At 25.3% G+C, this 24,982-nt stretch overlaps 1 protein-coding gene and 1 pseudogene across 1 annotated transcript; both read right to left on the bottom strand.

The window, feature by feature from the left end:
* Positions 1 to 2,354: 2,354 nt before the first annotated feature.
* LOC145838370 (uncharacterized) lies at positions 2,355 to 14,146 on the bottom strand. Its single transcript, XM_082945949.1, has 5 exons — positions 14,055 to 14,146; positions 7,247 to 7,682; positions 5,315 to 5,475; positions 4,079 to 4,142; positions 2,355 to 3,482 (listed from the first exon to the last, which is right to left on the bottom strand). Exons 1-5 carry the CDS (start codon positions 14,120 to 14,122, stop codon positions 3,324 to 3,326), a joined length of 888 nt encoding a protein of 295 aa, XP_082802075.1. The 5' UTR covers positions 14,123 to 14,146; the 3' UTR covers positions 2,355 to 3,323.
* An 899-nt stretch (positions 14,147 to 15,045) lies between these two features.
* On the bottom strand, positions 15,046 to 16,000 carry LOC145838320 (vacuolar-sorting protein SNF8 pseudogene; annotated as a pseudogene).
* Positions 16,001 to 24,982: the final 8,982 nt, after the last annotated feature.

Raw genomic sequence — 24,982 nt, 5'->3', positions numbered from 1 at the left:
TAAATTAAGTATCAAAAGTTATTGAACTCGTTCAAGGACTTTTGGCCCATCTGTAACAAATAAAACTCAATAATGCATATTCTTACTAAACTAGTGTACACAGACTTTTCAATCTCCTACAACAAGGCTTGCCACGCAAAATTTTGTAAATTTAGCCTGACTTTCATATTCCTCTTAGGTACGTGTTTTAAATACGCATTATGAGTACGTATTTTTAGATAAGTACGTATTTTGAGTACACATATTTTGACAAGTACGCAGTTTAGTACGCAATTCTTATTCAGTACACATTTTTAAACCAAAATAAAAACTTTTGTCAGTTTCGTTTTTATTAAGACTAGTTATTCTTTTCAACAAACTTTCTATTGAGTGGCTGCTGTGTTCAGAAAGTGTACTTCAGCGAAAAATAACTGTAATATAATAATTAATTCTATATTTTTGTCATGTGAAAGTAAATAATATAAACTTAATTATAAAAAATGTTGCACTGAACTAGGTATACATTTTTCTCACTGCTTACCTCTTTACAAATGATCTCTCAAAATGTCACAAATGTGAAGTAAACTACTGGCAAAAATTTTCTAATTAAAATACTCAAACTAAATCATATTTAATTCTGCATAACAAAAAATGGTTTTAAAACTTAAAGATTTGTAATTGACATTAAAACTTTTAGAAAATATCATGATGTATACTAAAAAAATAGCCACGATCTTACATAAAATATTTAAATAAACCTTACAAAAACAAACGAAAATAAAGAAAACAATACACGTAATGAAAAAGTAACTATAATTAAAAAAAGCGTAAGGCTCTTTTTGAAAACTTATTAAATATACAAACTTTAAACTAAATTATTATTTATGAAATCATCATGAATAAAAAGTTTAACTTTAATTAAGAAACAATTTAGAGTATAAATGTCATAAATAAACAGTTTAAATAGTACAAACTGTGAAACTATTAACTGTAAAAAACATAATATTTACAAAGAAAATTAACTACTTGTTCAAATAATTCAACATGTTTCGAGGAAAAATTTTAATCTGACTTTATAAAGTATTGTTGTATTTAATTTTATTATTTAAAGGCTTTGGAATTTAATGATTTTGTAAGTAAATTTATAGGAAATTTTTGCAGTTGTAGTTTGATTTTAAATAATTTTTTGTTAATTTTTTACCATTTTAAAGCTTTGAAAACTAAGGAATTTTGTAAATTAGAATTGACGAATTCTGACATAAAAAACGGACTTTTTGCCAATTTTAAACTGAAAAAAATGACTTTTGGTCATTTTGAACCCAAAAAACTTGACTTAGCCTGACCCGTAGCAACCCTGTACAATGCAGCTTTGTTAAAAAATAAGAACCACTAATGTATTTAACTAATAGAAAATCAGGAGAATGGGATTATGTTCACTGAAGTATATACCCCATGAAAACTTTTTACACGACTTTGTATCTGTTGATTTTTTCCTGAACATGTAAGAGTCAACGGGAGTGTGAAAAATGAGGAGTCCATTACACTATACAGTCCCCGACCCGTTGACCACTTGTACGAACAACCGTAATTTACCATTCGTAATTTTATATTTATTAAATTTAGTTTTCAATCAGCAGATCTATTTTTGGAGCACCAAATACACATTTAAAGGTTTTAATCTTTTTATTAGAAGCCTTTAACTACAGTTATTTCAAGTTGTGCTAAATATATCTTGATTAAAAAAAGCTATTTGTAAATTTATTCCTGGTTTTCTAAATTTATTCAAGGTTTAAAAAAAAAGTTTTTTGGTCAATTTTTAGTATAAAATTAAACTCAAGGTAAAAAAACTGACTTAAATAGTATAACAACATTAAAAATATCCTGCAAAGCTACTTTGAATGTGTTTTAAAAATTAATATTTATGATACAAAAAAAAAATTGTTGTTATGATAGATATTTCGTATCTAATATAAACTTTGTTACTTTACATGTAAAAATTGTTAAAAAATCCAGCTTTTTCAAGGATTCCAAGTTTTTGGCAACCCTGTTAATACAAAAAAAAGTAAAAATCTAGTTAACTTAACATAAATATATTTTTGAATTAAGTTTATTTTTAACCTTTTTTTACTAATTTGGCTATCTCTTTTAATTCAAAAAAAAAAAAACAGACCAATCTATAAATTTATAAACGAAAATGCAATTAAAGAAATTTTAAGTAAAAAAAAGGTATTTGAAAATTTACAAAATAATATATACTAACATATTCATTTAAAAATGTTATCAAATTTCCATTAACTTATGTGTTTTGCAACTTTAACAAAAATATATACATAAACATAAATTCTAAAACATACATATAAACAGAAACGGGATTTCACTTTGAAATTAAGTTTTTGGTAAAAGCAAAATAACAAACAATACACTTTTTTAAATTAAAACAATATGTAAAAATACAAATAATAAAACTTTTATAGTGAAACAACTGCAAAATATTTTTTGCGATTATTTTAATTAACATTGTTAATGTGTTTTAGTAAAGAGAAAACATGTAAAATTTTTAAATTTAATGCTAAATAACTAACAGCTCCTCTACAACAAGTTTACTCTTAATGCTTTGAAATATTTAGCATTAAATATTGTTCAACTAAAATAACTTAGATACAAAAAGTTGCATAAAACCTTACAACACGGTCATTACTTTAAATAACGTAGAATAAAAATAAATAGCAAAGAATTCAAAAAAGAAGAGGTAAAATCACTCAAGATTTATAACTATTTAAAAAAAAATTACGCTTTTTCATTCTACTTCTCAATAATAACTTTTGAAATTTGCAATAGTTGTTGTTTATCTTTTAATAAATTCTATAGTCTAGGTTGTGTAAGAAGTAAAAAAAGTAAAATTTTATTGGCAAGATGAAACACAATGTAGTCAGTATAAACTTGCTGACGTCAGCAAAAAAATGTTCAACAACAAGGCAATTTCGTTCCAAGCTCATTTCTTTTGTTTCACCTTTTAACAAGTCTAATAACTTGACTTTCGATGATAGGGGAGTTCAATTCAACTTTAAGCTTTTACAATTGTCAAACTAACCATACACCTAGCTAAGGGGTTATCATTTAACTAAAAAAAAATAAGAGAACTTTTAACAAATTCACAAAAAATAATAACAAATGTGAAACTGACTTTAAATTAAGTAAGTTTTTTGTAAATCGTGAAGTAAAAAACCACCCTTAACCAGTTTATTTATTTTGAAAGTCAAAAAAGTACACTTATCTGCACTATACAACCTAACCTTAGAGCATATGGACTAATTTGACAACCGATCAAAACTAACACAAAAAAATCAAGCAGATTTTCGTCTTTTTTCGTCTTTTATGGCATCGTCGTTTGATTCTAAGTTTTTGAGAATTTCGTCCAGTTTAGACGCAGATCCCCTCTCCTGCTTTTCTTTTTTGCGCAAGTTCTGACTCGACAGCCTGATCCTTTTTCTCACTTCCTTGCTCTGAAATAAAACCGTGAAGTTATGTCATATATAAACATTTATAATTTTACGTTACATTCAGTTTTAGTTGATTTTTTTCAATATTTTCATTCAATCAAAATAAATTTCAAATGAAAACTTTAAGCAAAAGTGCCTTTTGTGAAAAATTTATATAAAACAATAAATTTTGCCTACTTAAATTACTCATTATTATCATGTGTTTATACTATAAGTGTTCGTGATGCATTTAACAACGTAATGCAGAGTTTAATATTTTTATTAAAATTTGGTTCGTTCAATAACATGTATATACAATTTTTTTTGGTTAAAACTTAACCCCTAAATCCAAAAGCTTGTTTCTTTTTCTTTCTCAATAAATAATAGTCTGATTATACTACAACTTTTCAATAAAGTTAAACATATCTGAAATAAATAACATAATGCTGTTGTTAGTAAGAAAATTACAACAACAAAACAACTTTTCAAATATTTAATGAATGTTTTTTACTGTTAATTTAAATAAATTTACTAAGGTTGTTAATGTATTTTTCTAAAACTATAGTAACTTTTTGCAAAGTTTTCAGTACACGTTTAATAAACACATTGCTTAAACTTACTCTTTTTTTAACTTTTTCGTGGTCAAATTCAATCGCACGTTTTCTTTTTCTTTGATCTACTAGCCTTAAAAGATTTATCAATTAGTAACTATCAAGAATCTGATTAGCATAAAAATAACTTGATATTTAGATAGAAGAAATGTAAAGTTCAAAAAATTTTGTAAAAAATTTCAACTTGGATTTACCCTAAAATTAATATTGTACAATAAAATTTAAAACAACATATACATTTATATATTTAAAGTAAATAATAGTACTAAAATATATTTTTTATTAAATTATCAACAGTTCTAGCAACTGTGACTCATTTTTTTCAGAAATAATTCAAAGTAATGGAAGACACTGAATTTAATTGATTTTCTATTAAACAACAAAGTACGTGATCGAAAGAGTAAGATTATTCAAAATTTAAAAATATTTTTTAATCTAGGAGAGAGAATTCTAATACAGTTTTTAAAAACAGAAAACTCAACAAGTAGGATGTCACTTGTATTATATAAATGTAATATTTAATTAACAAATTGAGTTGTAATACTTTTTTTGCTTAAGAAATATATACATCAGTTAAAAAAATAAAATTTATTTTTAAATGTACAAGTAATAAATTAACATAACAACTGCTAATTAAAACTTTTATATAAAATTTTAACATTTACTTCTTATAAAATTTTTAGTTTTTTATGTAAAGATCATTTATCTAAAGTAGCTATTTAAATATTAATTGTACTAAAAATTCAAGAAAATTTGTGAACATTAATAACATAACTAGTTGCTAAAATTTACTAGCATCGCATAATAAAAATATATTGACTATTTAATTTGATCTAATTTTAAATTAAGCTTATTCAAATTGCTTATATTTAATACTACAGTTTATCACAAAAAACATCCAAAACTTTTGTTTAAAAAAATACAATCAAAAAAGTATGAAATAGCATATTTAATAAAACTTAATAATAAAATTATAAAGGATGTACAACTAAAACACAATATAATATTAAAATATTTTTTTTACTGTTAGTTGATAAAAAATTCAACAGTAATTTTTGTTATTTTTATAAGTTGATAAAACCATGAAGAATCATAAAACATTTATTTGTAAAACAATATGAAAATTATATTATATAAATACGTCATTGATTTTTAAAATCATGTGTTTTTAAGAACAAATTTTAAAGTTACAATTGACACTACATTAAAATATCAAATTAAACTTTTATTTTCCAACAGACTAACTTAACTCCGCCCTTTTTGTCAACTTTGGGTTCTTCGTAGATAGTAGGCCAAGCTTTGGGCTTGGGAGTGGCATAGTTTTTGTTCGTGTAGATTTCCTCCAAGCTGAACTCTGCCTTCTTTAGACGGTTAGGCTTCGGAATTCCCATGGGAGTTTGACGGTGCTGAAAAATTAGTTTGTGAATTTACGTTAAGTTAGTTACATTTAGCTACGTACTTGTTAGAAAGTTATAAATTTAATAGATAAATATAGTAAGTATTTCCCGGTGAAGTAGTTCGCCAAATAAGCACCAAGTTTACTTTAATTGTCACAAAAAATGTATTATTTTTAGAGGCCTATAACTTATTCTAAGTTTGCTAAAACAGTATTCTTAGACACTAAGTAATAAAATTTAGGATAAATAAAATCTGTAAATATGGGTTCCCACTAAAATTTCAAAAACAATTTATAGGGAAATCAATAAAATATAGCAAATTAATAGGGAAATTATCAAAAAATAAAACGATTAATTTTCAACGCTATAAACATATTCAAGGTACATAAAGTAAAATATGTCATTAACCGTTTATAAGCACAGTCTAATAAAAAATTTACAAAAGTTCGAGATTTTTTGAGCTGTAATTTTAGATAAATTGTATTTAATGTATAAAAACATTTCTATCCTCTAGAAGGCGCCATAGAGCCACAGCTTTGTACTGAGAATGCAAAGATTTTGATTTGAAAATATATCTAATACTATTTATAAGTTTTTTTCACCACGCGGTGTCCCTGTTTTGGCTTTAAATTTTAATCAGGGTTATATAGGGATTTTTCAGATTATTGCAAATTTATAGGGATTTATAGGAAAGTGGGAACCCTGTATAAAGAAATATAAATTGCAATAAAGGTAACTGTTAATAAAATAATTAGACATCTATTTTAGTTTGCACAAAAACTTGAATTGAAATAAAAAGAATATTTAATAGATTCAAGTTACAGAAAAAAATTATATTGCTATTTAAAATATGTTTTATTTCATAGCAATATGTAGTTATTTTTATATTTTATTCCTTCAAAGTCATTGTCATAGGATTATTTTAAATCGTGTAAATAACTTAACATAAAGAGTCATAACACTTTGTTTTAATTTAAGTCTTGTTTGAAGTTTCTGTTTTTTAACATATACGGCTCTCTTTAGATGATTTTTATAAAAACACATTTGATAAGTTTTTAAATATATTTGTATAAACGAAAATCAAATACTTCGTGAAAATATTTAAAATGAAAATAAGTAAAAACTTTTGAAACAATCATATAAACTAAGATGAAATAATTAACAAAAGTATTAAAATTTACTAAGATTTTTAAGAAATGCTTCTAATCAGCTTTTTACAGTAACAATCGCTTGTTTTTTTGATGAAGTTATACTAAATAAGATTGGTTTTTAAAATATTTTTTTATTTTTTATTTATTTTACTTTATAACATAGCAATATCAAGTTAATTATTTTATATTTAGCTTCTGTATAAATTCTAACTTTAAACAGAAGAGTTTAATTTTTAGGTGTAATTTAGAATATTTTTATTAAAAAAGTGTTTGTTTTTGTTTAAAGATAGTCAAATTACTTAAATATATAGCTTAGAATATCAATAATAATTTAATTAGTACTGTTGGGCATTTTAAAGAATTTAGTCAAATGTTCAATGATTTTTTATGAATTTGCTAAGATTTTTTAAAATTCAACGATTTTCTAATAGGTAACAACTACTGTTACCTTGAAGGTTTTTTTTCGCTAAAATTTTCATTTATAAGAAGTACTGTACTTTATTTGGTTAGTTTTTGAAACTGGTCACTAAAACACTAATTGAGTATCATAAATGTTGTTAATTTTATGCTTCTTTAAATTATAATTAAGTTAACTTATTAAACAACTATTTTTTCTCACAAAACTTTACCTTTGGTGCTTGAGCCTTCTTAAACTTGATTCTTCTAGACCTTCTCATGCCCTGGTCTGAAGCCGTAGTTTCGGGTAGAAGTTGATTTGTCAGCAAATTTCCTTTTTCTGCAGCCATCAGCTGCTCTTCATAACTGCAATTCGCATCATATTTGCTAGCTGTGGTGATGTGCTCTTCATTGAACAGGAAAGAGTCGTGAAGCCCTGATTGATTCACACAAATATTCATTTTGTTGTTTTGCACACTTTCGTCTTTTTCATTTGAATTTATGCTGCTTTTACAGGCCACTTCAAAATTGCTGACGTTTTTTAGCTTAGGTTTTTCAGTAGCATTTTGTAAGGTTATTTTTTTGATAGGCGTTACTGATGAGCTTAGAGGCTGTAACTTTTCTTGGTGCTTGCTCTTGATGTTGTTATTGTTGATATCAGTCTGACATCTGAAAATTTTATTATATAAAAACAAACATGTTGTATTAAATGCTACAATAAAACACTACGCTTTAATAAAGCTATAAAAATTTCCCACCTCTATACTATAACATACTTTTTATATGACAAGAGATTTTAACTAATTTCTGAAATACAATCAGTTTTGTATAAAGATCTGATAAAATATATGCAAGTAAAACTTTTTTAGCTAATTTTCTCATAATAAAAAAAATTATAATAACCAGAACTACATTTCCTCCTACTTTTAAAAGCAATCAAATACTTTTTTTAAGTGCTTAAAAAACTTATATTAATTTTTGGGATAATAGCAATCAAAGTATGTGTGGTAAACAAGTTCCTTAAGGGAGGCGCAAACAAACTGAACGAGAAAATTCATAAAAGTTTATTACTTTTTATTTTTCAACTAACCATTTTCAAATATTAACTGTAAGTTCATTATTTTAGTTTTTTACTACAAGAACTTTTTTTTGATAAAATGAGCTTATATTTTAATAATAACTTTTTTAACTTATAACATCTAAAATTAAAAAAATTTTGAAATTCTCACATTAGACATATTTTAAACTACTTAGGGAATGTTTCCTAAAACTGTGCGATCTCTAACTTAAAAATAGAAACTAGATATACTTTTAGAAAACTATTAAATTTCTGATAGTTTTGCATCCTTATATGACTGTATATGATTTTTTTTACAATAATTACTATATTTCAAAGTTAATTAAAACTCTTATATTTTATTAAAACTGACGCATAGTTTGTATTTTTAACTTTTGTATAAGATCCTATGTTTATTTTTGTAAATAAAATTCCTTGATCTTCGGCAATCCTACTTAAGAAATATAGTTTGTCGTGATCTACTAGATCTATAAATTAAGATTTTGATTTCAAAATTAGATTGATCTGATTCCGACTGGGCCTAGAACTAATTAATTGAAAAGATCAATAGTCAATTTATCTTTAGAAAGAAATTGCTTATTTAAAAAATCTTCATACTAAATTTGTAACAAAAAGTTCATTGTTTAAACACATTGTAATTGATGTTTTTTATAGGTATACAATTTTGTTTTTAATTTATTATGTAGATAAATAAATATATTAAATAAAAAACGAAAGGTATTTGCACTGTATTGTCAAGCGTCTTCTTTATTTAATAAATAAAAGTATATGTAATTAACAATTTGTTCATAATAATTTTGTTTCTTTCTTTTCATGATATAACAGTATTTACTTTTTTTGTAATGTTTTAAACTTGAAATATTTTTTGCTCCTAATTTGTTTAAAAAATTAATTTTTTTTTAACTAGTGTAATTCATTTGTTTAAATATAAATAGTTTTTGTTTAAATAAACAATAATTATTTCTCTGTATTAAGTATTTTTTTAGCTTTAAATGTGATATTCTTTTCACATTACTATTAGTTTAAGGGCATAGGGGGGGGGGGGGGGGGGGGTAAACACCTTTTTTTGTTTTTTGATCTTATTTTTTATAGTTTTTACTAAGCTACAAGATGCTTTTTACAAATTTCAAAAATTCAGAATAACTATTGAGATATAGCCAGTCAAAGTCGGAGGCAACAATAGATTCCTTATGGTAGGCGCAAACTAAAACGGCAAAAATAGACTATTTCACTAAAAATCTATCTTCTCCTACGTTTTTTGAGATAACTACCTCAAACTTTCAGGAAATGTTCCTTGATTTATTTACAAAATTATGTGGAAAAGAATTTTTTTTTAATTGAAAAATATAAAAAATAAACAATTTTTTTTTTTTTAGTTTTTTTTTTATATTTTGTTCTGACAGAATTTTCTAAATATATCAAAGAACATATTCTGAAAATTTGAGATAGTTATCTCAAAAAACGTAGGAGGAGATAGATTTTTAGTGATTTCTAGTTATTTGCCGTATTAGTTTGCGCCTCCCATAAGGATGCTATTGCTGCCTCCAACTCTGACCGGCAAAATCTCAAAAATTATTCTGAATTCTTAAAATCTGTAAAAAGCATCTTGTAGCTTAGTAAAAACTATATAAAATAAGATAAAATTTCAAAAAAAGGTGTATATCCCCCCTATGCCCTTAAGTTTATAACGTATTACACATTTGAATTAATAAAAACTAATGTTGTTAGTTTGTTTAAATGTTTTAATTCTCTAATTTAAAGCTTTGTATCAAATCATTTTTAGTTTTAAACTCATAGCATTTTTATAATTGTATTTACTTATATAAATGCTACTTACAAGACTGGGAACTTAGCAAGGTATAAACTTTTATCTATATACAATATAAAAACTTAAACCTTGCTAATAGCTATATTATACACATAGTAAAATTCCATTTTACTAGGTATTGACATTGAGGTGATATTAACTATAACCTAATCTATTATTAAACAATAAAAAAATACTAACCTAAACCATATTCATAGTAGAAAGATATAATAAGAAATCTGAGTTGATAGTAGATGTGATTTACTCTTTTTTAAAATAATTGTTCATTGGGACACCCTTTTTTTTAATTTCTCTCGGAATTGCTCCAAGTGCATTTTTTAAAGTAATCAATTACAGTGCTTCCTCGCTAATCCGGTCCTCGCTAATCCGGTTCCTCGCTAATCCGGTTCCTCGCTAATCCGGCCGGTTTTAGTCAAGAAGTCGACTTATTTACTTTAGAGGTTTTAGCGTTTAATTTCATTTTACTTCGAAAAAGTATTCAATTTACGTTTTATAAGTATGCAAGCAATATATTGTTACGTCATAATAAAGTATCATTTGTATAATCTTAAGTTTTTTTTTCATACTTATCCCGCTCAGTTGTAACAAACTTATTCATTTGCAATTTTTCTGTCTTTGCTAAGCAAGTTACACTTTAATATACTACAATCAACATATCTGGTTAAAAAATGGATAAGACAGCAAAGAAGCGAAAACGCGTTTAACTAACAATTGAAAACAAGTTAAAAGTTTGCGAAATGGCAAACAATAATGTGCCTAAAGCTGTTATAATGAGCCAGTTTACATTAGTAAGACAACTTTAAATGACATTTTGAGAGGCGAAGAAAAGTTTAAAGCCGAATAGGAGGAGCTGGGACTAATTGGAGCTGCTAAAACGGCAAAAAAAGTAGATGGAGGCGTAGATAATTTGTAAAAATAGCGATATTTTGTTCTTATCCGGCCAAAGGCAAATCCGGCCGTATTTTCAAAAAATTCTTGCCCAACTTGGCCGGATTAGCGAGGAAGCACTGTACTACTACTTACAAGTTTCGTTTTACTTTGGTTTTTGATATAACATATCATTCACCAAATGCTTTGGTCCAATGTAAATTGAGAGCTTTTGAATATGCAGAAACACAGTATTTTTTGATTTTGGCGTCCAACAAATGCTAAAGATATTAATTGCAAAGTGAACCTAAGCATTTGGTGAATGATATGTTATATCAAAAACCAAAGTAAAACAAAACTTGTAAGTAGTAGTAATTGATTACTTTAAAAAATGCACTTGGAGCAATTCCCAAAGAATTCAAAAAAATGTCCCAAGAAACAATATAATACTATTTTAACAAAAGAGTAAATCACATCTACTATCAACTCAGATTTCTTATTATATTTTTCTTCTATGAATATGCTTTAGGTAAGTGTTTTTTAAACTTTTATAAACTGATGTAATGTCTTTCAGTTTAATAGTTATTTTTATAGATTTTAAAAATAATATGCTTTGTTTTATAACTTATTACTTTATTTACAGAAAAGTGTCACATGTAAGGAAAAAGAAGTTTTAACGATTGTCAGAATTAAGAAGTCTGAAACTGAATTAAAGTTAATTGTTTTAACTTAGAATATGATTCTCTAGCTGTTTTTGGTGATTTGCTCAAAGTTAAAAAAATATGCTTGAAATTTTAAAACATATAAGATATAAGCTGTAATGATAATGAAAATATTTATATCAATAATACTAATAACAGTGTAGATTATAATAATCAACGTATAACTAGAAGTATTGCTTAAATGATAAAAGAAAACTTAGAACAAGTAAGTGTTAATTGTGCCAAAAGTATAAGTAAAATGCATAAGATTAATACTATAAATAAATATTCAAAACCAGCTAAGCCTAATAGTTATAAGTTAAGTAATATGCCTAAAAATTGTAATTGCAGTAAAATAAATAAAGATAACTCCCCATTAAAAGGTAATTGTTTAATTAAAAAATTAATTTATAAAGTTAAAGTTGAAAGTAAAGGCTGATAAAATTTATATCGGAAGTACAGCAGGTAGTTTCAAAGATAGATATTCTAACCATAAACATGGTTTTAAAAATATAAATAAAAAACAAAGCACGCGTTTATTGGATTATGTCTAGAGTTTTTTCACAGGTAAGGTAAAAATCCAAACATGGAGTGGAGTATTGTTTCAAAGATCAAACATACATCCAACGGAGTAAGTAGAATTTGCCCAACTTGCAATACAGAAAGAGCAGTAATTGCAGCAGAAGATAAAGACCTACTTCTGAATAAGCGAAAAGATTTATCAAATATTTGTCCTCACAACCGACAATTCTACTTTAAATAACTCTGTTTACTTATGCACTTATTTATTTCACAACATTTTCATATATAATCACAAACATTAAGTTTAATACTACATGTTTCCTCTATTTTATTATATACCATGTATATTGCACTGTATAAATATTTTAAATTTAGTTTAAATTTTTAGTAAACATTTTGCTGCATAGTTTGTTTTTAAGCTGAAAAACTTATTGATTAATTTGTTAAACTTATTATGACGTTTTATTTCTGCACAACTTAATTTATGTTTCTTTTTAAAAAACTTGGCTATTCTTAGAGCTTTTTTGAGGTTAGTACATGCTTTTATTAAATTTGTAGTTTTTGTAGACAATTTTATATTTTTATGTTTTTTCAAAACTTTGTTTTAAAACCAATAAGTTTGTTTATAGTTACTACTTACATAAATATTATACATACTTTTTTTCTAATGTGTGTTAATATTTTATAGACTCCATAGATCTGTTCTTTAATTTATTTGAGAGCAGTATACGCAGTTAGAAGGAATAAAATTTTAACATAAAAACATATGTGGTAAAGTATATCTATTTTAAATTTTTTTCACAAGGCAAGATTGAATTTTTGATAAAATTGGTAAATAAAAAGGCGGTAAATCTTGCTTATGTGGTAACTCTTGCTCATTGACAAAAAAAAATTACGCCCTTATTGTAGGTACTATACAAACAATAATTATACATCCAAAAAGTAATTTAGCATTTTATTATAAAATATACTGGTTCCAGATCTGGTTTTGAGTCTAGATGAAACCAAATATGAAAATCAAGTTGATCACTTACAATTAGTTTAAAATTGGATAAAAACCTCATTTCATTAAAAAATATAAGTGTTTGTTTACTTGATTTAAAACTAAAAGTACTAATGTAAAAAAAAAAAGTAACAGCTGTTCAATAAAAAAAATCATAAATTTGTAAGAAACTTTTATAGATTAGTCATAGGTTAAGGGCATAGGGGGGGGGGGGTAAACACCCTTTTTTTGTTTTTGATCTTATTTTAAAATGTTTTTACTAAGCTACAAGATGCTTTTTCACAGATTTAAAAAATTCAAAATACTTTTTGAGATATAGTCGGTCAAAGTCGGAGGCAACAATAGAATCCTTATGGGAGGTGCAAACTAAAACGGCAAATAACTAGAAATCACTAAAAATCTATCTTCTCCTAGGTTTTTTGAGATAACTACCTCAAATTTCCAGGAAATGTTCCTTGATATATTTAGGAAATTCTGTCTGAACAGAATTTTAAAAAATTAAAAAATAAAAATTTATAATAAAAAAAAAAATAGTTTTTTTAGTTTATTTTTTATGTAAAATTTTTATTTTTTAATTTTTTAAAATTATATTCCGACAGAATTTCCTAAATATATCAAGGAACATTTCCTGAAAGTTTGAGGTAGTTATCTTAAAAAACCTAGGAGAAGATAGATTTTTAGTAAAATAGTCTATTTTTGCCGTTTTAGTTGGCGCCTCCCATAAGGAACCTATTGTTGGCTCCGACTTTGACCGGCTATATCTCAAAAATTACTTTGAATTTTTAAAATCTGTAAAAAGCACCTTGTAGCTTAGTAAAAACTATATAAAATAAGATCAAAAACCAAAAAAAGGTGTTTACCCCCCCTATGCCCTTAATTAGTTTATTTTTTCTTTTCTCCTTTTAAACTGTGAAAATGTATTTTATATACCAACTGCAACTTGTTAACATATCTTAGACTATTAAATATGGCATAAACAAGTTTCTTGAAATATTTAAACAAATTTGTTTTACTTTTAGACCAATGCAACAATTCAAAATACCTTTTTGATGGTGTAACAAGACATGTTGTACCTCCATTCAATGTTTCAGGTGATATTTTATCTGACATGGTAATGCTTACTTTTAATTTATCTAGGACTAATTTCAGTTTACTGTGATCAATCTTAAAACATCTTTACTAGTAATAAATTTAAAAAAAAAATTGACTAACATTATAAATTTTAAAGTAAAATATTAATATAAGTATGCTATCTCAGGAAGTTTTATAATAGTATTTTAATTGAAAAAAATTTAAGCATTTTGAAAAGTTGTTTTAAAACAATAGCTAAAAAATAGTTTTGATAAATTTATAAGTTAAACTATACAAGAAGATGTTCAGCTAGTGTTCTTTATTTAATCTACAATGTTTCGATGTGTTTTACACACAGAAGGGCTGTTATCACAGCAAAATATTGTAGGTTAAGTAAAGAACACTAGTTAAAAATCCTGTTTTATATTTGCTCTTTTATCCTTAGTTATTTGATGAAATAATTATCTACTTGAAAAGTTGAATATATTAAATCAGTTTTGTAGCTGTTAAAAATTACTTTGTTGGAAAGAAAGTTTGGTAAAATACTGTTAATCACAAAAGACTACATCATATTATTTAAGCAATATATTTAAAACTTAGTCAATAATGACTATTGAATTATTTAAACATTCAATATAGGGCATCAGAAGTACTTAAGAGTTAGATCTTCTAGTACAGAACTTATCAACAAAAATAGTTTTTCTATAACACAATCAAATTTTTAAAGTAAGGTAAAAAAAAACTGAACCACAAAAACAAATAAGTATATTAATAGATAAGTAGTTTAGCCACTGCAATGTAATGATAAGAACCTTTTAAAGAACTAGAGTTAATTCAAACTTACAAAATATTTAAAACTATAAGGAAACAAATAAGAATTCTTTAGACTATTTTTCATTTGATTCTGAAATGCTAATATTTTTATTTGAAATAGTTTTTTTTATTAAAAATTATTTTACTGTTAAACTTTCAAAAGAATACCTTAGGGAAAGCATGAGTTTCAAATCTAATAGCAGTGTCAAGTTTTAAACCTACAGACATAAAAATAAAAATAATTAAATTGACATAATTATTATCAAATATAAATCGCTTTTAAAAAATTCTAAATTTATTTAAATCAAGTAGAACTTTATACAGTATTGTAATTTTTATCCTCCAAATAAAGTGAAGGAAACCAGTACATAAGTTTATCACTTTTAGATTGAGAATCAGTCCAGGCCATTCCCTCACCAACCATGTAGTCTAGCACTTCTAACAACCTCTCTTCACTCCATTTGAATTCATTTTTAAACAATGACGGAGAAAGTTTGCCTTTATTTTTTCTAGCATACTCAAGAACAGCAGTATGGTCCATGTTTAATTCACCTGGAACAGACTGAACAATGGCAGAATCACCATTTCCATGCACTTGCATACCTGTACCAAGTAGCTTCAATTTTTTTATTGATGTTTTTATGTCTTCAACTGAAATGTCCTGCCCATACTTGCCTCTAGTTTTAATAAGTCTTTTATGCAACTCCTTAATCGATATAAGACCTCCATTCACTGGCCTAGTTGCCATGCACACCTCAATAGCTTGAATTCCAAGTTCATAATAAAAAGTACCCACTCCTAACATTTCTGACCAAAAACCTTTGCCAGATGCCAGAGGATCAACTCCTATTGAAGCACACATTTGCTGAAACTGATGTCTGAACTTTGGGTCTTTTCTAATGTCATGCTTGTGCTTAACAGCAAACTCTTCTAGATTTGAATGAAAAGAATCAAGCTGAGTAGTCAAGCTTTGAAGTTGTTGAGCGGCTAATTCATTTGCTTTTTCCTTAAACTTTTCATCCTGAATCTTCTTCTTTTTTATGGCAGCTGCTCCAACTCTTCTTCTCATTTGGAAAATATTTTTTAATTCTTTTTATATTTGAAAACTACTTCTATGAAAATTTTGTTATATTTAACTTATATATAATGTTTTGTTTTAACGTGTACGTAATCGTTTAATCTATAAAACTAAGATGAAAAATAATTACAAAATCATGAAAGTAAACTACTTAAAAAATATATAGTAAAAAAAACAAATACAATTTAAAGACATAAGGGATTAAGCTTTTTTTTTTCAAAAATTAGCATTGTTTTATATGTGATAGCTAAACTTTCAAGATATCATTTATGTAAAAAATTTCCTATACAAATGTTGCAATACAATTTTTTTAAAGTAAATTTACTGGTAAATTTATAAACTCATTCAAAATTTATGTAATCTTTCACTTTATGAGCTATAGACTTAAATTTTCAGAAAAACTCCTTATATAGTTTATAAGACTTTAAACGTTGGAATTTTTAAAATACTGAAAAGGAATAATTGTATATAATTTTTTTTAAGTAGTTTTGCAATAATAAAATATTTTATTATTCAAATTTGAAAGTCTTTCTGCAATGAAAAAATTAAATCTTATTAGTTATAGACTTACTGTGAAAACTTTAAGATGATTAGTAGTAGACAGATAAGAGAAGATAAATTTTGACTGAAAGAGTTTTGTTTTTGTCGTTTTGATTTACACTTTTAATTAAAAAAACTAGTGAACGAACAGACTTTGATTGCTTTTATCTAAAAATTTACTTTATACTTTTTTAGTAGCTATAATACAACTCTACAACATAAGATCAGCTTGTAAAAAACAAGATGGACCCCCTAATATTCCCTTAAAAATTAATTTTTCAATATAAACTATGAAACAGATATTTTAAACGAATTCATGTGCTTTAAAAACTAATTTTTATTAATATTTCTAAACAAAAAAAAAATTAAACAATAGATTATCTTTTAAAGATAACACTAAGTTTTAAAATATTTTTTTGAAAACAAAATTAAATTAAATATTATAACTTTATTAAAAGTTGGTCCGGCACTAGGCAGAAGGATAGTCTAAGAAATTACATTATGTTTTATTAATTTTCCAATTTTATCTAAAGAACATCAGCCTTTTTTTTATAAAATGGTCAAAATAAACATTGTCAAAACTAATCAGAGCCAAAGCCTTTACTTTTAAGTGCTGTGAGACAAGCTCAAGGTTACAATAAGTTTTAATCATACCACTTGGATCCTCAGACCAAAATCCCTTGGCAGACTAAGACCCAGGTTATAATAAAAAATAAATGGGTCTTAGTGTACTGATATTACTGACAATTATAATCCAAGGTAGTGAGAACCAAGTATATACTACATCCATAAGTTTATTCTAACTTAGAATTCAAAAAAATCTGACTTTAACTTATAATCTTAAAATTAGTAGACTTAACTACGCAATCACAACTCTGTATAATAATTTAATATTAGTACGGCACAGCAAAAAGTTTAAAATTCAAAAAAAAATCATAATAATAACTTTTCAATTTTCTCCCTAGAAACTTGATATTTTCAAATAAAATTGTGATTATCTAGGAAAATCCAATATAGTGGGAACCCTTTTAATATTAGACTTAAAATAAAACTATTTTAAGACTTAAGAAATAATTCACAAATAAAACAAGTACAGGTTTACTTTCAATTTTGAAACTATATAAACTGAAGTTTTCTGGTTTTTTAAATAATTTTACTGTTTTACATTGGCTATAAATTGAAATATGTTGTATATAATATGTTACATGACAACTTAAATTACAATAATTCAAACTTTGACAATTAAAACTTTTCTAAAATTTTAAAGGGGCTGTTATATCTTAAAAATATCTAGAATTTGAAAAAATATATATGAGAAAGTTCAATTAATAAACATTATGGTTGTAAAAAAATATTAAGATATAAACCATTAATGCTAAATTTAGCAACACTTTTGTAAGTTTAAAAAAATAATAATTACATGTCAATAAAATAATTAAAAACTTTTAAATATAAAAACAGTTAAAAGAAGATTAAACTTTTAAAGATTACAATATTGAAAAAATATTTAAAATAGATTTTTTACAATAACTCAGAATTATAGAAGTTTTAAATATCAAAATTTAAATTTTCTGAACTTGAATTGCTAAACACCTGTCAGGAATGCCACTCTTTTAGTGAGCAAAATCTAGTCTGAGTTAGATCAAGCTAGTCTAAACTTGGCTGAGTTTATGTTGCCAGGGTTGCAACTCTTAGGACAAAAAAAAAGTCCTGAGTGATATTAAATTATCCTGAGTCATACTGATATTTTTCAAATCTTAAAAATACTTTTCAAAATCATTACAAATCAAACTATTTAACAAAACTCGTAATAAAATAACAAAACATTGACACTAAATCTCAATTAAAACTTATAAAGAAACTGGCCTAAGTTTTTCAGAAATCTTAGAACTATCCTGAGTTTACTATAAAAAACAAAACTGTCCTGAATCACCATGAGATTGACAAAAATTTCAAACTGTCTTGAATTATTCTGAGTGTTTTTAGTGTGTGGCAACCATGGTTTATAAAAAACTAAAATAAAAAATTGATAGAAGCAAAAACTTAAAAAAAAAACTATTAATAATATTAAATCAGAGTTTCCAAAGACTTTTGAATTTTTTTCCAGGTTTCTAAAACAACAAGGATTTTGGCCTATTTCTGGTATAAAATAAAATTTAGATAAAAAGATTTCTTAAATATTATAAAAACATTGAAAAGATACTGTAAAGCTATTTTAAATGTGTTTTTAGATAATAAAAAAACTAATATTTTTTTTTTTCTTTATAATACATTTTTTGTATTTAATCAAATTTTGAATACTTGACACGTTAAAGTTACAAGTTTTTACAGGTTTTTAAGTTATTTTTGTTCAGAATTCCAGGTTTTTTTGAGGTTTATTTTCAAAATTTCTCAAATTTCTTTTTACCTAAATTGTCAAACTCAGGTTTTTCCAGGATTCAAGGTTTTTTGGCAATAATTTAAAAACTAAATATACTAAAACTTTAACAAAAGAACTTAGCGGAAACAGTTTAATTTTTTTATTAAGTCATAGAAACTAGTGCAAAACTGTTGAAAATTTCCAAACCAGCCAGAGTCAACTTAAGTTTTAATAAAATTAAAAATGTAAAGGATCATAAAACCTAAATCTAAGGGTAGAATTAAAGACAACTTGAAGAAAGTTTCATGAAAGTGTTTTTAATTTTTTTTTTGGTTTGAAGTCTTTATTTTAAAAAAATTGCTACTGTGAAACATTTTTCAAAATGTCTGTTTTTGTCATAATTGCCACAGTAAAAAAAAATTAGGCTAAAAATTCTTATGTTTCATTTTTTGGGTCTAGTACAGTAAATATTGGGGTTGCTTTCAGAAAACCAAAAATAGCATGTATGTTAATTTTTTTCAAATCAGCTAAAATTTTACACAAGATGTTTCTTTTTTACAATTGCAACATGTAAAACTATTTTCAGCTGAAAACCCAAAGGTTGCATTTTTAAGCACCTTAATTATCACTTCATAAACACAAAAAAAAAACATATTAATAAACAAACTTTGAATGAAAATAAAGGTCTAAAAATGTGTGGGAATTTGATTTGTAAAACTTAAAAATTATCACAAATTACTTATTATATAATCAACTCCTTCAAAAATCAACCAAAAATAAGTTTCTGAGTATAATCATATAATCATTTTTTCTACTGATTAAATGATTTTTTTTTACTAAATCTTTTATATTGAAACAACCACAAACAAACTTAAAACAAAATATAACAGTCCAGACTTCATCTCTAATATATTATAAAAAATAAATAAATATCTAATACTTTTTTGACAAAGTTTATCACTATACTACATAGCATATCCCAGAAAAATTCTAATCATAGACTGCAATCTGATGTAAAATAAAAGCTGTTTTAAAAAGTATAAACAATTATATTTAACAACAAACTAAATAATTCACACAAAAAAGTACTTTTATTTGTGATTTTTTTAAGTGTATGCATTGACCACTGGTTTTGATCTTGCAAAATACAACTAAGAGAATTTTCAAAGCTGTCATTAGGGCCCCTACACTCCATCAGGCCAAATATATCCAACAAAAATCGAATCATGTTAATAAAAGCATTTTAAAGTCGTTTTCATATAAAAAAGTATTGTAAGCACAAATTTATATAATACAAAAAACAGTCTTTCAACAGTTTCAAATTTTATAATGCATTTTTTCTGTAATACACCTGAATTACAGTTTTTTATTGTTCAACTTCTATTTATTGTTATGAATTCTTCCTAGTAAAGCGCCTAGATTTTCTGGATTGTAAAACTTTTATACAGCTCCTAAAAATCTATTAAAAAAACACTCTGATAAAATTTTTTTTAATATTTCCTAGTATAGTAATAAGTTTGGAAGAAAGAAGGAAAGAAAATATAATATTTACACTATGAGAAGAATTAAAAGAAAACTTTAGTCCAACACTTTACTTTTATGCGTTATTTACATTTATTTAAAATTAAATACCTTTTTTCTGATTTAAGAATGTTATAATATTTATTATTATACATAGATTAAACTGAAATAAAACTTTTTACGTGTTTATTAATGATATAGATAACATTGAAACCATAAAAAATAATTTTAAACAAAATAAACAATCCTAATAGCTAACATAAAATACTTTAAGATTAGTTTCATTTAACTTCTTAAAAGAAGGTTAAAAATAAATAAGCTTAACACTTTTATTTTAAGTTTTATCAGTGTTTTATGTTAATGAAATACTTTTTTTTTTATGTGATCGAGTAAGTTAAAGAAATATTTACTTAAAAGAATGACAATTTTAAAGATGTAAATTCAACCATATGTTACTGTAACACTTACACACTAAGCACCTTATAACAATGTATGAAAATAAATAAAAATAACAACCATACTCCGAATTTTAATATTTTTATTGCTTTTCTAAGCCTAAAAATGTAACTATAACAAAACAAAATTTATTTGCAAAGACAGAAAATAACTAAGTTTCCTTTCAAAAAAGTAGGTAAACTTTTTTTTAAGTTTATTTAAAACTGTATTCATACGCAATTTATCTTTATATATTTAATTGTTTGAAAATGGTTACATAAATTACTCAGTTTTAATACTTTAACAATATAACTAAAACTTTTGTCTTTTTTATGTAAAATCTGAGTTCTTTTTTAGTAACTACAGTACTAAACTTCAGTCCTAATTAATGTATTATAAGATAATAATAAAAGAATTGTATATATTTATGTGTTGGTTTTTAAAAGAAAGTGTTTAATTAAGTAGAGTATATAGAGTATAATCAATAAAAAAAAATAAGTGGTAAGATGCTATTGTTACATTTTTCTTTATAGAAAAGAAATAATTTTAAAATTATAGAATTTTTTACATTTAATAAACAGTTGTTCATACTTTGCAGGTTTTGTTTTCATCTCACAATGCATTTTATACTTAGCAAAACCAAAGTCTGTTTAATAATTTAAAATTTAAATCTAAGTAATTGAATTAATTTTAGCAAAAAGCTTTCTGCCTAATGCTTTTTTATTGTGTTTTTTTTTAACATTTAGTTATTTTACTTTTATCTCTTAACTTAATTGAAATTCGATTTGTTTAAAAAAATTTTTTGCTCTGTTTTTTACCACCTTGGTTACATAGTCTAATATTTGTATACAACTTTTTCAAGTTTCAATGTATTTACAAATAAGTTTTTGCTTGTAAACGAATAAAACTTAATTATTTAAAGTTTCAACAGTTCTTTTTTTTTTCGAGTTTAACAACTTTATCAAAAAGTTCTAATTTTATTAACAAATTTAATATTAATTAACATTTTAATCAGTTTTTTTATTTTTTGTTACATAATAAATTTCTCTCGGAAATTAATTTTCAGCAAACTTTTTTTTCTGGTGCTTATAACCTAGTAAAACAAACTAGTTTTTCAAACATAAACATAAATTTTTAAACTAATACATTTTATTCATACGAAACAACTTATACGCCTAAGACCTTTATTTTTTCCTTCATTATCAACTCCAGAATATTAATATAAGTCAGTTTAAAATTATAACATCACGCCCCTGTAAGGACAGCGACGTGCGGCTGTCCCATTCTTAAAGTATAAGATAAACATTCACTTTTAAAATTTTGTAATTTTTGCCGCCTTTTTTAAAAGTATGACGGATTTCAGCCTTGGGAAGTTTTTCCATAAGTACTTGATTGAAATATAGGAAGTTTCCGCGAAAAGGAAAATTAATTGCCCAAAGAAAAGCCCATTCTTTTGGAAGCATTACCGTATATAAAGAAGAGATTTCCTTAATGCGAGCAGGTTTTATATTGTAAGAAGTTGTGAAGTTTTAGCCAGCTAGGCGGCAACTGTACCATCGTCAGCTAGTCTTTTAAGTGGCGGTTTTTTGATTACAATCTTTAGGGTTTGAAACACCGCTGGCTTGGCAGTTTTTTGTGTTTTATCGGATTACAGAGTTTCGCGTTACAAGTTTGACTAGTTGATGTGTTTTTATCTGTCCTAGCTAGATCCTGGGTGAAATGACCTAAAATTTTTCTAAACCAGCTACCTGAGTAGACTATCGAGCCTCTTGTTGTTATTGTTTGCCGTGTTATTTCGTTTTGTGTAGTTGTGTTTCATATAAAGTAGTTTAATTACGTATGGTGTTGACTCAATTGGCGAAAGCTTAATATTTAACTAAACAAGATTCTAACTATATTGTTAAAAAATGTTGAAAGCTAATATTATTGGTATCCTTCTTTCTTAGTATTGAATAAATTCTGGTATTTTTTATATCTAAGAAGCTTAAATTTCTACTTTACATTAGTATTTAAGTATCTAAACTTAGTATTAGAAAAACAAAGAATTATTAGATATTGTTAGGGAAAGCTTAACTTTCTACGATATATTATTACTACCTAAGCCCAGTATTAAAAAAGAACAAAGAAACTTAATATATTATAAATTATAACATTCTACTTTACGTTAGTGTTTAAGTACCTAAAACATAGTGTTAAAAAGAATAAAAGTACTATATGTAAGTCATCTACAGCAAAGTACTACTCGCACAACCAATCATTAATGTAGTAGAGGGAAGTTAAATAGTACTTAGACTTTTTGATTAGTGTTGGCGCTCGCGATTCGACAACTAAAGTATACTTAAACTCTTTCTGAGTTCCCTATAATTTATATCGTCCTATGCTAACGTTTATCCCTTGTCCCATTTTTATATAAAACAAATGGCCAAGTGGCTCATAAGAGCAACAGCCAAACAACGATGGCCGCAGAGAGCAGTTATAACCCTTCACCATTAGCCCCAGAACCAGAAATAAACCAGGCTCCCTCTGCCTGTTATACCCCCTTGACCTCTTTGCGGCTTATGACCCGCTTTTTGAAAGTTTGATTAAAACATTCAAAGGTTAATAATAAACTTAAAATAAAACTTGTAAAGTAAAACATACGTTATTATTGACACAATGACAAGACATAGTTATATTGTCATTAAGTCTGTAAAGGCTTAATAGTTTTTCCTTTTGCATTATGGCCAAGAAAATGTTCTTGAATAATTGAAAAAAAAAATCAACTAAACGCATTCAGTTTAGACCACTCCAAGGTTGTGTTTGCACAGTTTTTGTTCAAAAGTAGAATATTTTGTGGGGTAGATTTTAATAATACACTTTAGAAAATTACATAACTGTCTTCTACACATGGAGGCCGTAGAGTCCACTTTGTGAAACCTTAAAGTGACAAATGCCCTTTTAAACTTAATACAATGTTAGATCGCTTAAAAAATTGTCTGCGTCTAAAAACAATAAAAAGTTAATTGCTTATTTTGTAAATGATAAATAAATTATAAATGGTAAAGATTATAGTTGCTGGTACAAACTAATGTTTCGTCAGAAATCGGTCGATAACTAAATCAGCTATAAGATTTATAAAAATGTTCATCTTTTGTTGTCAATAAAAAATTGTTAACAAAAATAGTTGTAGTTACAGAGACAAAACAATCAAAAGTTAAATATTTAAAGTGTAAACTTGTAAGTAAACCAGGTTTAAATGTAGTTTAACTTCATAAAGAACTTTGTTAACCATTTTTTTTAATAATTAATGAATTTTACCGCAAGATCAACAACTATTTTTTCTTGTAAGGAGTAGTTTTATTAAACAAAGACTTATTGCATATTCTTAAGTTTTATTACATCTGATTTTTTGTACGTGAGCAAAAATGAAAGACGTTTTAATTTACTTTGATATCAAATAATATAAAGTTAATACAACTGAGAACTTATTGTTAGCTCCAAAACGAAAGAAAACTAAAAGTCGAAATCATTAGCTAAGTTTCAAAGTTAATTTATTTTTTATTGGTATTTTGAAGTGTAACAGGTTAATGATATTTTTATAGCGAAAATGCTGTAGATATTTTATTCTTACGTTAGATGGTCAAGTGAAAATTAGTATTAAATATTAAACTAACGTAAAAGATATACTGATTATATTTTACTAAATCTACTTTTACTTAAAATTTAAATGTTTGACGTATTTTAAAACGTTTTTTTTTTCATGTTTTTTACCCGTTTTTGCAAACAGTACTTCTTGAGCGCATCTCACACTTTGTAAAAGTTTTTCGTCTAACTAATTTTTTTTAAGTTAATGTTTCTTTATTTAGCTAGTCTTAACACATACTGTGTTGCAAAGTTATTAATTTTGATGAACTACTGAATTGGATGACTTTTTTTTCATTTTTCAACACATTTCAATTTCTTAACAAATTAGAAGCAGTTTTCACATTGCTACTTTTTGTTTAATTTTAGTTTATAAGTTTTAAGCTTTTTTTAATTGAATTTAAATTATGTAGAAAAATTTTAAAGCTTAAAAAGAGTAGTTTATTTATTAAACAGTTTTAATATGAGTTTCTAGATATTTTTTTTTTTAAATACTACTTTATTGTCAGTATTTTTCATTGTTAACTACCAA

This window comes from Thalia democratica, chromosome 6, assembly GCF_965202585.1.
Source record: "Thalia democratica chromosome 6, ktThaDemo2.hap1.1, whole genome shotgun sequence".
Taxonomy (NCBI): Eukaryota; Metazoa; Chordata; class Thaliacea; order Salpida; family Salpidae; genus Thalia; species Thalia democratica.
This window is presented reverse-complemented; position numbering and strand designations above follow the sequence as displayed.